Below are 13,603 nucleotides of genomic sequence, written 5' to 3'. Positions count from 1 at the left end.
TGTATGGTTTTAAGCTGAAATAAAAAAACAACAACAACGAAATAAAATTTTGACAAAATTTTCTATAGACATAAAATTTTGACAAAATTTTCTATAGAATAAAAATTTTAATAAAATTTTCTATAGAAATAAAATTTTGAGAAAATTTTCTATAGACATAAAATTTTGACAAAATTTTCTATAGAAATAACATTTTGACAGAATTTTCTAAAGAATAAAAATTTTAATAAAATTTTCTATAGAAATAATATTTCGATAAAATTTTCTAAAGAAATAAAAATTTAAGAAAATTTTCTATAGCAAATAAAATTTTGACAAGATTTCCAGTAGAACCAAAAGTTTCTATAGAATAAAAATTTTATTAAAATTTTCTATAGAAATAAAAATTTTCTATACAAATAAAATTTAGACAACATTTTTTATTATATTTCATGTTAGCCTGATACCGAAAAAAGGCAATTGACGTCCGAATGCATTATATCTAATTATACAATTATTTTTCGAGCTTTATGGACAGATATAGGTTAAGGAACATGGTTAATAGAGTCATTTTCTATTTTTTATAGAAATAAAATTTTGACAAAATTTTTTTATAGAAATAAAATTTAGACAACATATTTATAGAAATAATTTTTTTTTGTTATTGTTGGTTTTGTTCTTTAAGCATTGATGTTGTTTTTTGATTTCAGCTTAAAACCATGCATTGACTAAACTACAAGTGTAGTTTAACCAACAGAGGAAAAGAATGTTTGTCAAATTTATTTGGGCAAAGCCCTCTAGATTGCAAGATGGTTGGATGGACGCATGTTTCGGAATTACCACATTCATCATCAGCATCCTCTACTTGCAGCAAAACTATCAATCAATTATCTGAATAAATTCAGGCAGTTCATTAAACCCAAAAGTGAAGCGTACTTGAACCTTCCGAAAAAAGGGTTTACACGATAACCGGCTTATGCAGAAAATAATTTGTACAAACATACCTCTCTTTTCCTTTGCCACCGTCAAATCATCAATTTGAGTGCAGTTGGCTGGGTTTATTTTGAGCGTGCTTCCTCTTTTTTCAATCGTTTTGTTATTGTTGGTTTATTTCTTTAATCATTGTTGTTGTCTTTGATTTCAACTTAAAACCATGCATAAATTTGACAAACATTCTTTTCCTCTGTTGGTTAAGCTACAGTTGTAGTTTAGTCAATGCATGGTTTTAAGCTGAAATCAAAGACAACAACAATGATTAAAGAAAGAAACCGACAAACACAAAACAAAAAATAGAAATTTTATTAAAATTTTCTGTAGAAATAAAAATTTTCTATACAAATAAAATTTAGACAAATTTTTTTATAACAATAAAATTTTGACAAAAATTTTTATAGAAATAAAATTTTTACAAAATTTTCTATAGGAATAAAAATTTGAGAAAATTTTCAATAGAAATAAAATGTTGACAAAATTTTTTGCAGAAATAAAAATTTGGCAAAATTTTCTATAGAAATAAAATTTTGGCAAAATTTTCTGTAGAAAATTTTGAAAAAAATCTTTATAGAAATTTTGAGAAAATTTTCTATAGAAATATTGAGAAAATTCTCTATAGAAATGACATTTGTAACAAAGTTTTCTATAGAAATAAAATTTTGAGAAATTTTCTACAGAAATTAAATTTTGACAAAAACTTTTGTACAACCAAATTTTAATAAAAACTTTTATAAAAATAAAATCTAGGCAAAATTTTCTATAGAAATAACATTTTGACAGAATTTTTCTATAGAAATAACATTTTGAGAAAATTTTCAATAGAAATAAAATTTTGACAAAATTTTCCAAAAAAATAAAATTTTGACAAAATTTTCTATAGAAATAAATTTTTTTCACAAAATTTTCTATAGACATAAAAGGTTTTTACAAAATTTCCTATAGAATGAAAATGTTAATAAAATTTTCTATAGAAATAATATTTTGACAAAATTTTCTATAGAAATAATATTTTGAGAAAAATTTCTATAGAAATCAAATTTTGATAAAATTTTCTATAGAAATAACATTTTAAAAAATTTTCCATAAAAATAACATTTTCTATAGAAATAAAATTTAACAAAATTTTCTATAGACATAAAATTTTTCACAAAATTTTCTATAGAAATAAAATTTTAATAAAATTTTCTATAGAAATAATATTTTGACAAAATTTTCTATAGAAATAATATTTTGAAAAAAATTTCTATAGAAATAAAATATTGACAAAATGTTCTATAGAAATAAAATTTTGACAAAATTTTCTATAGAAATAAAATTTTAAAAAAATTTTCCATACAATTGAAATTTTGACAAAATTTTCTATAGAAATAAAATTTGACAAAATTTGAAAAAAATAGAATAAAAATTTTAATAAAATTTTCTATAGAAATAAAATTTTTACAAAATTTTATAGTAATAAAATTTTGACAAAATTTTCTATAGAAATAAAATTTTGACGAAATTTTCTATAGAAATAAAATTTTGACAAAATTTCTATAGTAATAAAATTTTGACAAAATTTTCTATAGAAATAAAATTTTATCTAATTATACAATTATTTTTCGAGCTTTTATGGACAGATATAGATTAAGGAACATGGTTAATAGAGCCATTGAAAAGAAAACGCCAGATACCAATCTATACACGCCTGGACTGTACATGTTTCGGTTCGGGCGAATGAACCTTTCCACAGCCTTTAGTATAGTCTGGCTGGGAGAGATAACTCAATTTTGGGCCCTTTATGCTAACTCCTTATGGAGAAAACATTTGGGAAATTTCCTCTTACAAATTGAATCATCTTTTCTCCCACTGTACATCATCTTTTCATATAACTTACAAGTCCCTTAATCTTATTTTTATTTCGTTTTGTTAAGATTAAGGGACTTGTAAGTTATATGAAAAGATGATGTACAGTGGGAGAAAAGATGATTCAATTTGTAAGAGGAAATTTCCCAAATGTTTTCTCCATAAGGAGTTAGCATAAAGGGCCCAAAATTGAGTTATCTCTCCCAGCCAGACTATACTAAAGGCTGTGGAAAGGTTCATTCGCCCGAACCGAAACATGTACAGTCCAGGCGTGTATAGATTGGTATCTGGCGTTTTCTTTTCAATGGCTCTATTAACCATGTTCCTTAATCTATATCTGTCCATAAAAGCTCGAAAAATAATTGTATAATTAGATATAATGCATTTGGACGTCAATTGCCTGTTTCATTATCAGGCTAACATGAAAAATAATAAGCAACGATGAGCCCGTCGTAAAACTAGGAAAAACACGACTAATGTACGCGTTAGAATTGTTGTTGTATCCTGGAAACCAGTTTCTGTTAATTGTCATATGTTGTAGTTGACTGTAGAAACAACAAGCATTGTTCGACTGTTCACCACTTAGGTGAATTCTAACAAATTAGCTTTCTAAAAATAAATTTCGTGTTGTTGCATTACTATGTAACAAAACGAAATAAAAATAAGATTAAGGGACTTGTAAGTTATATGAAAAGATGATGTACAGTGGGAGAAAAGATGATTCAATTTGTAAGAGGAAATTTCCCAAATGTTTTCTCCATAAGGAGTTAGCATAAAGGGCCCAAAATTGAGTTATCTCTCCCAGCCAGACTATACTAAAGGCTGTGGAAAGGTTCATTCGCCCGAACCGAAACATGTACAGTCCAGGCGTGTATAGATTGGTATCTGGCGTTTTCTTTTCAATGGCTCTATTAACCATGTTCCTTAATCTATATCTGTCCATAAAAGCTCGAAAAATAATTGTATAATTAGATATAATGCATTTGGACGTCAATTGCCTGTTTCATTATCAGGCTAACATGAAAAATAATAAAATTTTGGCAAAATTTTCTATAGAAAATTTTGAAAAAATTCTTTATAGAAATTTTGAGAAAATTTTCTACAGAAATATTGAGAAAATTCTCTATAGCAATAACATTTTTAACAAAATTTTCTATAGAAATGAAATTTTGAGAAATTTTCTACAAAAATTAAATTTTGACAAAATCTTATGTACAACCAAATTTTAAAAAAACTTCTACAAAAATAAAATTTGCAAAAATTTCTATAGAAATAACATTTTGAGAAAATTTACAATAGAAATAAAATTTTGACAAAATTTTCCATAGAAATAAAATTTTAACAAAATTTTCCATAAAAATAAAATTTTGACAAAATTTTCTATAGAAATAATTTTTTTTTACAAAATTTTCTATAGAAATAAATTTTTTTCACAAAATTTTCTATAGACATAAAATGTTTTCAAAAAATTCCTATAGAATACAAATTTTAATAAAATTTTCTATAGAAATAAAATTTTAATAAAATTTTCTATAGAAATAATATTTTGAAAAAATTTTCTATAGAAATAATATTTTGAGAAAAATGTCTATAGAAATGAAATTTTGACAACATTTTCTATAGAAATAAAATTTTGACAAAATTTTCTATAGAAATAAAATTTTACAACATTTTCTATAGACATAAATATTTTTCACAAAATTTTCTATAGAATAAAAATGTTAATAAAATTTTCTATAGAAATAAAATTTTGACAAAATTTCTATAGTAATAAAATTGTGACGAAATTTTCTATAGAAATAAAATTTTGAAAAAATTTTCTATAGAAATAAAATTTTGACAAAATTTTCTATAGAAATAACATTTTGACAAAATTTTCTATAGAAATAACATTTTGACAAAATTTTCTATAGAAATAAAATTTTGACAAAATTTTCTATAGAAATAAAATTTTGACAAAATTTTCTATAGAAATAAAATTTTGACAAAATTTTCTATAGAAATAAAATTTTGACAAAGTTTTCTATAGAAATTAAACTTAAACGAAATTATTAAAAAAAATCTATAGAAATAAAATTTTGACAAACTTTTTTATGGAAATAATATTTTGAAAGAATTTCTGTAGAAGCAAAAATGTTGGCAAAATTTTCTATAGCAATAAAATTTTGACAAAATTTTTTATAGAAATGAAATTTTCGACAAAATTTTCTATAGAAATAACATTTTAATATATGATATTTTTTTTGTTTGTAAGGTAAGGTAGTTTTTGGCTCAAAATATTGGTAGGCTATTTCTGGCTCAAGCGGCAACCGTGAGTGTGACCTCTTTTTTGAGTGTACAATAAATAATGCAACAATAAACGACCTTCCGCCAACTTTTTCTTTTCCTTGGGTAATCAAGATACCATATCAACACCAGAGAGCAAGTAATGTTAACTTTCCACAATGCTATGGTAATGAATAAACAGCAACAACAACCACAACAAATGCAAATACAAACAACAATTGTTTAAACTTTAAAGATTATAATAATTTTCCTATACGATAAACTTTAACATTTATCTGTAAAACAACACCACCAACTCATTACCCATTATGAAATAAAAGAAAAACAATTTTCAAATAATTCAACATCATTAATTAAAACTTTCACTTTTCTCTTTCTCTCTCTCTCATTAAAGGTCTCGCCAAATTAATGGTAGTGGGTTTAACAACCCTCAAAAGAGTAACAGCAACAAATGTCTCTGCAGCAGCAGCGAACGTGATTTGTTTGTAAACATTAGCCCTTGTCATCACAATGTTGGACAACAACAAACAACAACAGCAACAAGTGCAAAGGCTACAGGATATCAAAATGGCCAACAATCAAGAAATACTAACGCCAAGAGATATTTTGGCAAATGGTAAAGTGGAGACTGGCCATAATTGTGGAGAGAATAAAAAATCGAAAGAGGACAACAAATCTCCGCAAAAAACAAATAAAACAAAATCCATATTAAATTGGTTGAAAAATAGTACAACAACAAATAACAGTGAATTAAATAAACATAAATCAGCAACAACAACAACGACAACCCTTACATTAAGTGACAACGATCACTATTCATGCCAGCTTTATAATCAAAGTGGTGGCAATATAGCAAATCAACAACAACAGCAGCAACCTGTCATAGATCCCGCTACATGCCAACTTGTAGAGTTGCCAAACCCCCATGTGACGAGTTGCCAAGCCTCGTACACTTGTACATGCCCATTACAGAGTAGACTCGCTACTCAATCAAATCCAAAGACCTTAAATACTGCCACCACTCTCCTCTCCACAACCAAAGAGTCAACAAACAAAATACCCTCTAGTCTTTCCCCTACCCCATCTACAAATCATCACCATCACAAAGACGAAACATTACGTGAATTTCGTGGTGTACAAACTTTACGTCATTTATGGAACAAACGCATCACTGCCAATAAGGAATCCGCTTTAAAAGCCAAAATCTTTAAACAACAAAAACACAAACATTTTAGTAAATCCCAAAATTGTCTACTCACAGGGAGTGAGAGTAAAGAGAACGAGGAAACTGACAGGGAAAATTTCCACACTAAGTTCAGAGAATTCTCTGGCCCTAAGCTAAGAGCTCACAGTTTACATGATTGCTCTTTGGAAACGGCTGAGGGTTATGACATTGATCCTTACGATTTAAAGGCCTTGGAAATACAAAAACATTTGGAGAAGGATAATTTCTATAAATATAAGACTGCAGAGCAGGCTTCCAAGCTAAGAGAGTTAAGTGAGCAACATTTAGCTGCTCGTCGTTTAAGTGCTGGTCTTGTCATACCTTCGACGCAGAGTGCTATCAAAACGGATCGTTTAAGTTGGTTTAAAAAACCGGAAATATTTAGCAAACGCAAAATGGAAACTAAAACAATGGCCTTGAGCAAGGAAACGCATGATTTTCAAACGAATCTTACCGATTATCCCATGGACATAGTAATAAATGATAGCCAAGAAGAATCTCTTAGGCCTCCTAACATTCGGCCTCCACCACTGCCAATCGAGGAGACAGAGCCTACGGATGTTATGTCAGTTGAGGCTTTGCCAAGGGCTTCCTGCCAAAATGATTTCCATAGTCTATTGGACCAAAGCCCAACCCATGATATTAGCCCGCCAAGTACCACTTGCTCTACACCTGCCTTGGAGTCTCACAAGCCATACCTCAGCCTCAGGCCCAACTCAGGTCATAGCACAGAGAGTAGCATGGTCAGTCGTAATTCATCGACCACATCGTTAGCCACCAGTACGGGACGACCAGCTGTTCGAAAAAATTCCTCCAGGCGTAGTTGTAGTTTCAAGATCCATGCTCGCACAAATCATGGGCGACGCAAAATGCATTCCACCATCACCACTAACAGCAGCATTACAAACAAAGAGCAATCCAGCCAAAACAGTTTGGTGGCCAAACTCACCCAACAATTTAATGAAATAATACAACACGATGCCAGCTTGCTGGAGGAAATCAAAAAAAAGAACGGAGTTTTAATGACCCACAAGGGTCATGTTTATAAAGTGGTGGAAACCAGCAAACATCCGGGATTGGCGAAAACCTCCACCCTAGGAAAGGCAATGTCGAATAGCAATGTGTCCGCAGTACAAAAAACCATAAAGAAATTTGAAATGGGTATGACGAAACCCAAGATTCCGGTGAAAACCCCTAAAGTTTTGGAGAAGAGTAATGATTTTGTAACCACTAAAATGGGTAAACCCATACATCCTTCGAAATTGAAATCTGGAAGTTTGGGGAAAGAGATCAGAAGTGAAGGAACCAGGGATCATCTAAAGAGTCATATGCCTCCGAATACATTGGCTTTAAATCATAGTCCCTTGGAAATGGTAAAGGAGGAGGTAAAAACACCTATGGATCATAAAGATGTGACTCTTAAGATGGAGGAAGAATCCATGAAGGATTACCAAATGGGAAGGGAGAAAGTGGAACAAAATGAGACCACCAAGGAAATGACAGAGGGAGGCTTTAGGGAAACTTCAATAGAAAAAGATATATCCCAAAATGACAGGAACAAATCCCAAATATCCTTGGATAAATCTGGAGAAGAAGAGTCCATTAAGGATTCCAAGTCCCAAAATGGTTGGGAAGTAAATAGGAAAATGGAAGAAACAAACGAGGACATTCCACAGAAACCCTTGGTAGAAGAAGGCCCCATAACGGAATATCCAGAGCAATGCCATGAGAAATCCCAGGAAGAAATCACCATGGACAACAAAGATTACAGCAAATCTCCTTCTACTCACAAAGATAACAAGGATCAAGACCTTAATTCAGCAAAGACTTCTTGTCCCTCTACATCATCCAAAGAGATTGAATTAAAATCATCCAAATTATATAGCAAAGTTACCCGTAAATCTTCTTTCGTCTTTGAAGATTCCAAACGTGATATACTTCTATACATCAGTGACAAAGAGAAACCAATACATGGGACTTTGGAAAGAAAACAAAAAGCAGAGCTCTCCAAAAACTCTCCTATTGTCTCCCAAACTCCTCAGAACCCCGTGAAAAATAGTGAAATTCAAAGAAAATTGGCCAAAGAAGCAAAAGAAAAAGTTAATAGTCTTCCTAGATTTGCCAAGACCAGTAGTGATACAATCTACTCTGACCTACAGAGAAAAGATGAAAAAGAGAAAATTTCCGACCCAACAAAAGAAGAAACCAAAAAGCCAAAGAGTAGAGGATCTAGATTTTATGAGAAGTTTAAATTTATGTCTCTCTCACGTAGGAGTACATCGAAGACCAGTTTATCTACAGATATAGTATCAGAGATTCCATTGGCTAACGAAGGCAAATCATTAGCATCAGAAGAACTTCCAAAGGAAAAACCAGAAAGCCAGTCAAAGGAAGCGGAATCCCTTAAGGATATGCCGCCTCCGAACTATACTCCCATGAATTCCCCCATTGTTAAGCAAAGAGTTCTACACTATGGTTATTCACCTATGGTGGCTCCTGAAACCTCAGCTCTTATGGAAGCCTATCAGAAAGTCAACCAAAAATTACAAAATCTAAATCAAAAACCCGAAAAGGAAGAGAGCCAGGAAGACAGTTTGGAAAATCCTTCAAATCCTTTGATGTCACCAAATCTTAAGGCTGCCGATGATTATGGCCATCAACTCAAACCCAATACATCCTTTATACACCAAAGTTATAGCAGTGTTCTACCCAAGCCTGCTCAATTGATACAGGCTGTGAATGTATCACTGGTCAATGCCATCGAGGGTGAACAAATGATAATGGAACAAAAAGAAATCAAAGAAATTTTGGTAACCAAGAAGGAGACGGAAGAATCAAATTCGCACGAAGAGCCTCATTATGAACCCATAGGTTTTGAGGGGACAACCAGAGATGGGAAGTGTGAAAATTCGAATGATTTCACTGAAGATGATATTTATCAAAGTGTGGATGATATTCCAAAGCCGAAAATTCTTATCACCGAAACTGTCTCTGAGGATACAACAACGACTCAATCGAACTCAAATGGGGACAATAAATCAGCCCATCTAGATGATTATGAGGTTATAGAAAGTCCTTGTACACAGGGTCCTTCACCATTACCAAGTCCACAAAAATCCCCAGTGGTTTTTGATGGTTACGAAGAATATGCCCCATCGCTAATAGAGACTTTCAATAGCTCCTTAAACTCTCAAATAACTCCTTTGGGTAGCCGAAGGACTACAGATGAATTACCTGATTTACCTAAGCCCAAAAGGATTTTACCAAAATCTCCTATGCCTAATAGAAAACCACCACTCAAGGCTCCCCTCAGTACCCCACTCATATGTCCCCAACTACCTCCCACACCCATACACGATGAGTCCCATTATTATGCCGATGAAGAGGAGAATATCTATGACACCATTAAAGGTTCCGATTGTTATGAATCCATACCTGCTTCATCATCACATTCATCCAACAACAAATCATTGGAGAAATCTTCCACGGATTCCACTATGAAAATCTCCGATACTATCTCCATATCGAATTGTTATGAGAGTATAGCACATTATAAACCCATACTTCCTCCCAGTCATCATAGTGGCAGTAGTCATGGTTCAAATTTAACCATCTCTTCAGAGAATCGTACCAATAGCCTCTATGAAGATGCATTCCCTCCGTCCTTGCGTTATAGTTCCAAGCGTATTTATCGTCGTCACACTGAAACCCACATACAACTGCTTCAGGAATCATCATCAACATCAACCGCATCAAAGATAAGGAAAAACAGCAATAATAGAAGTAGCACCAGCAGTACATATAATTCCTCAATGGGTGGTCATGAGGCAAGTGATTTTAGCGATGAGTGGACAGATGTTAGCGAAAATGAGGGAGATAACATCACAACGCCACAGTTTCAAATGTAAGTATGAAAATTACATTCATAGACAAATATGTTAGGAAAGCCTAAGAAGGGCAGAACCGACTATATCATGGTTAGGTTATAGAGGATCACACCAATCCGTAGAAAAAGAATTGGTTTCCTCTTGGACCATATTGTTCCATTGTGATTCCTCAGAGTTGTTTCTTTATCTCTCTCATAATCTATCTTCCTCCGTCAGGATTAATCCCATCATACTCGCGTTTCCAAACGAGTTATCTAGGTTATCCCTGCAGAAGCCTTGATGGAGGCAAACGTATTCTTCAGATTACAGTTCCGTGCCTTGGTAATATCCTAAAACAAAAGTGATGCTTTACCGGACACTGGCCCAAAAATGGTAGGAGTCTTTCGTTGCCTCCGGGTCCAGACACTATCTACAAATATCATCAGTCATTAAGCCAATCCTTACCATGTGCTTTCCAAGTACGTTCTATTCCGTTATGATGCCTTTAAATGGTCTCAAATCCTCTCTATTTGTCACCATTACAGATCCAGAGTTCTTACTACTCTTGTCGTCCCCTATTAATTTGGTTTGCTCGCAGCCCGCTGCGGAAGCCCAAGGTCATTGTATTTGATATTGGTTCGGAAAATATATATAAAGATAGCGGGGGAAACATCAGTAATAATGTTATTCGTTCCGCGTGCGCCTTCTTTAGTTAACACATCCGCCTTCTCAGTAACCACTATTCCATAATGTCCAGGTACCCAGCACAGAGTAATATTATGCTGTTCAGTGAAATTTCTAAGCTCTCTATGACACAGGCTAACTTCCTTCGAAGTTATGTTCGGATTACCCAAGGTCTTCATTGGTGCCAGACTGTCGATGAAGAAGCTGATATCGCTTCTGAATACACATCGGCTTCATTAACAGGACTTCTCCAGCTTTTGCAATGACGAATACCTCCATCTGAAAAATGCTACATGCCCTGTCCATCTTTTATGACTCTCTAATCCCCAACTCTTTGCAGTAAATACCACGGTACCTCAACCATTTTCGATCCATTCGTATAAATGTTCAGATCTTCAAAATATCTGCGCCTTTCTTACCAATCCAGTATACCCTATATGAACGATTTCAACATTCCCTCGTATACTCTGTCCTTATATCTTGTCCAACTGAATATAGGAGTTCTCTGTGTCTGCACTCCACGTTTCCAAGCGAAACCAGGTTCATGAGTACCCCCTCAGCGGTTTTCCTGATATACAGATCAAGTGGGCAGAAAACCATCAGTACCTCCGGCGCTGCAGTGGCCGTTGTTCTCATTGCACCAGTCATATAAAAAAGAACCATCCTGCTTATTCGGTTGAGTTTCTATATGTTTCTGTATGTCCATCGGAATCATGGTTAGTAATGGCCCACCAGATGTGGCATCCATGGGTAACTATTGTTCTTATTACAGCTTAAAAAGGAGCCAATGAAAGAGGGAGGGTTTCATTCCCCAACGTTTCCAGATTTTGGCAGGAATACAGTCGAACTGAAGTTGTTTCTAACCAGTTTAGTCTAGAGTCTAAGACAACTCTCAAGTACTTAGCCGATTTCGAGAGACTTAATCTCGTTCCTTGAAATTGTGAGTCCTTATACCCGGCGGATTTTCTCCTCCTAGTGAAGAGTACTAGATCAGCTTTCTTTGGGTTAGCACCTAATCCTCAGTTCCTTACACAGTCGGATAGATAGGCCTCACTCATTATATCAGAGATTGTGCCCATAAATTATTACTCTGTTGTACAGAAAAGTCAGAATCTCAGCTACTATGAGTAACCAAAGTAAAGGCGATATCACACCTCCTTGAGCAGCTCCTTGTTGTAGTCACGCTTCTTGTAGAGTTCATACCATACGCCATTTTATAACATTACAATGATAGTTTGAACTCCTGAAATTTTGGGAACGCAAATTTAAACTGCGGCAGTTTTTCCAATGTTTGAGAATTTCTTCCCAAACAGAAATGTAAAAGACTGGCCAAATACGGATAACGCGGCGAAAAACGATTCGAATTGACCCAATTTTTGGCTTCATCATAAGAACGAAAATGCTGATTAGACAGGTCATGCCTTATCGATCGGAACAAGTGGTAATCAGAAAGAGCAATATCTAAACTCTACAGTGGATGTGCTAGGACATCCGAAATAATGTTACATTTGAGTCTCTCCAAATAAATTTTTAAGGGATTTTCAACATATGGTCGATCGTTTTCATGCTAAAAAGTCATGTCGTGCCTTTCCAAATATTGTGGCGCTTTTGTCACACAATTATCGACTCTAAGGAATACTCAGTTGGTACCACCAAATATACAGCGGAAACTTCTTTCCATGGAGGCATGACCGGTTTCAACTCGCAAGGTACGCAATTTCCTTGCTTGTGAGTAATTGCCAATTCGAGGGTTGCTTTTTATATTTCGTGATTAGAGAACAAAAACAAATCGTCAAAAAATATCAAAATAATCGTCGAAAATCTCTTCATTGGGTTTTCAAATATTCCCCAGTAAGATATGTATATATAGACACAGTCGTGCTATGGTTAGCATGCCCAAAGAGTCGTGAGTCCAATCCCTGCTGCGGCCGAACACCACAAACATTTTTCAGCGGTGGATTATCTCCTCTCTGTAACACTGATGGCATTTCTGAGTGTTTCAAAACTTCTCAAAGCGGGAGCTCCCTTGTCACTGAGATAAACATGGAATCGGGCAGCACTCAGTGATAAGAGAGAAGTTTACCACTGTGGTATCACAATGGACTGACTAGTCTAGGTGAGCCTGGAATATCAAGCTGTCACTATATCTAAGGAAGTGGGACTTTTGACCAGAAGAAGCATCAACCACTTCTTCAGATCGAAAAATGTTGACGTCTCATTTTATGCTTTACGTACAGGAATAATGTCATTCGAAGCCAAGTCAGGACTAAACGGCGGGTGACCCATCAAATCGATGTTTTGAGTGCTCAAAGAGGCAGTCGTTTGATCATTGTCGTGGTGAAGAGTGATCTATTTTCGTGATATCTTGCAAGAGATGGTCGTGCACCACTCAGAATTGACTGTTCTGCATTGTTCTAGAGTGGTACGATTGCGACATGTGCAGTTTTTCCGAAAATAAGGCGATCCTTTAATTGGAAGTGCGTCTTGCAGGACAAAATTTTTTTATACCCTCCACAATAGGATGGGGGGTATATTAACTTTGTCATTCCGTTTGTAACACATCGAAATATTGCTCTAAGACCCCATAAAGTATATATATATTCTGGGTCGTGGTGAAATTCTGAGTCGATCTGAGCATGTCCGTCCTTCCGTCCGTCCGTCTGTTGAAATCACGCTAACTTCCGAACGAAACAAGCTATCGACTTTAAACTTGGCACAAGTAGTT

At 33.8% G+C, this 13,603-nt stretch overlaps 1 protein-coding gene across 3 annotated transcripts in view; it reads left to right on the top strand.

Moving 5' to 3' along the window:
- The window catches only part of Exn (Ephexin), a 204,063-nt gene that overhangs the window by 118,238 nt on the left and 72,222 nt on the right, over positions 1-13,603 (top strand). For all 3 annotated transcript variants that reach the window (XM_075307890.1, XM_075307892.1, XM_075307891.1), the window contains one exon: positions 5,498-10,232. In XM_075307890.1, coding sequence (XP_075164005.1) covers positions 5,614-10,232 — 4,619 coding nt within the window. In that variant the 5' untranslated portion in view covers positions 5,498-5,613. The remainder of the gene's footprint in view (positions 1-5,497; positions 10,233-13,603) is intronic.

Source organism: Haematobia irritans, chromosome 4, assembly GCF_050003625.1.
Source record: "Haematobia irritans isolate KBUSLIRL chromosome 4, ASM5000362v1, whole genome shotgun sequence".
NCBI lineage: Eukaryota > Metazoa > Arthropoda > Insecta > Diptera > Muscidae > Haematobia > Haematobia irritans.
The sequence above is the reverse complement of the archived record's forward strand: the minus strand, read 5'-3'. Positions and strand labels throughout refer to the sequence as shown.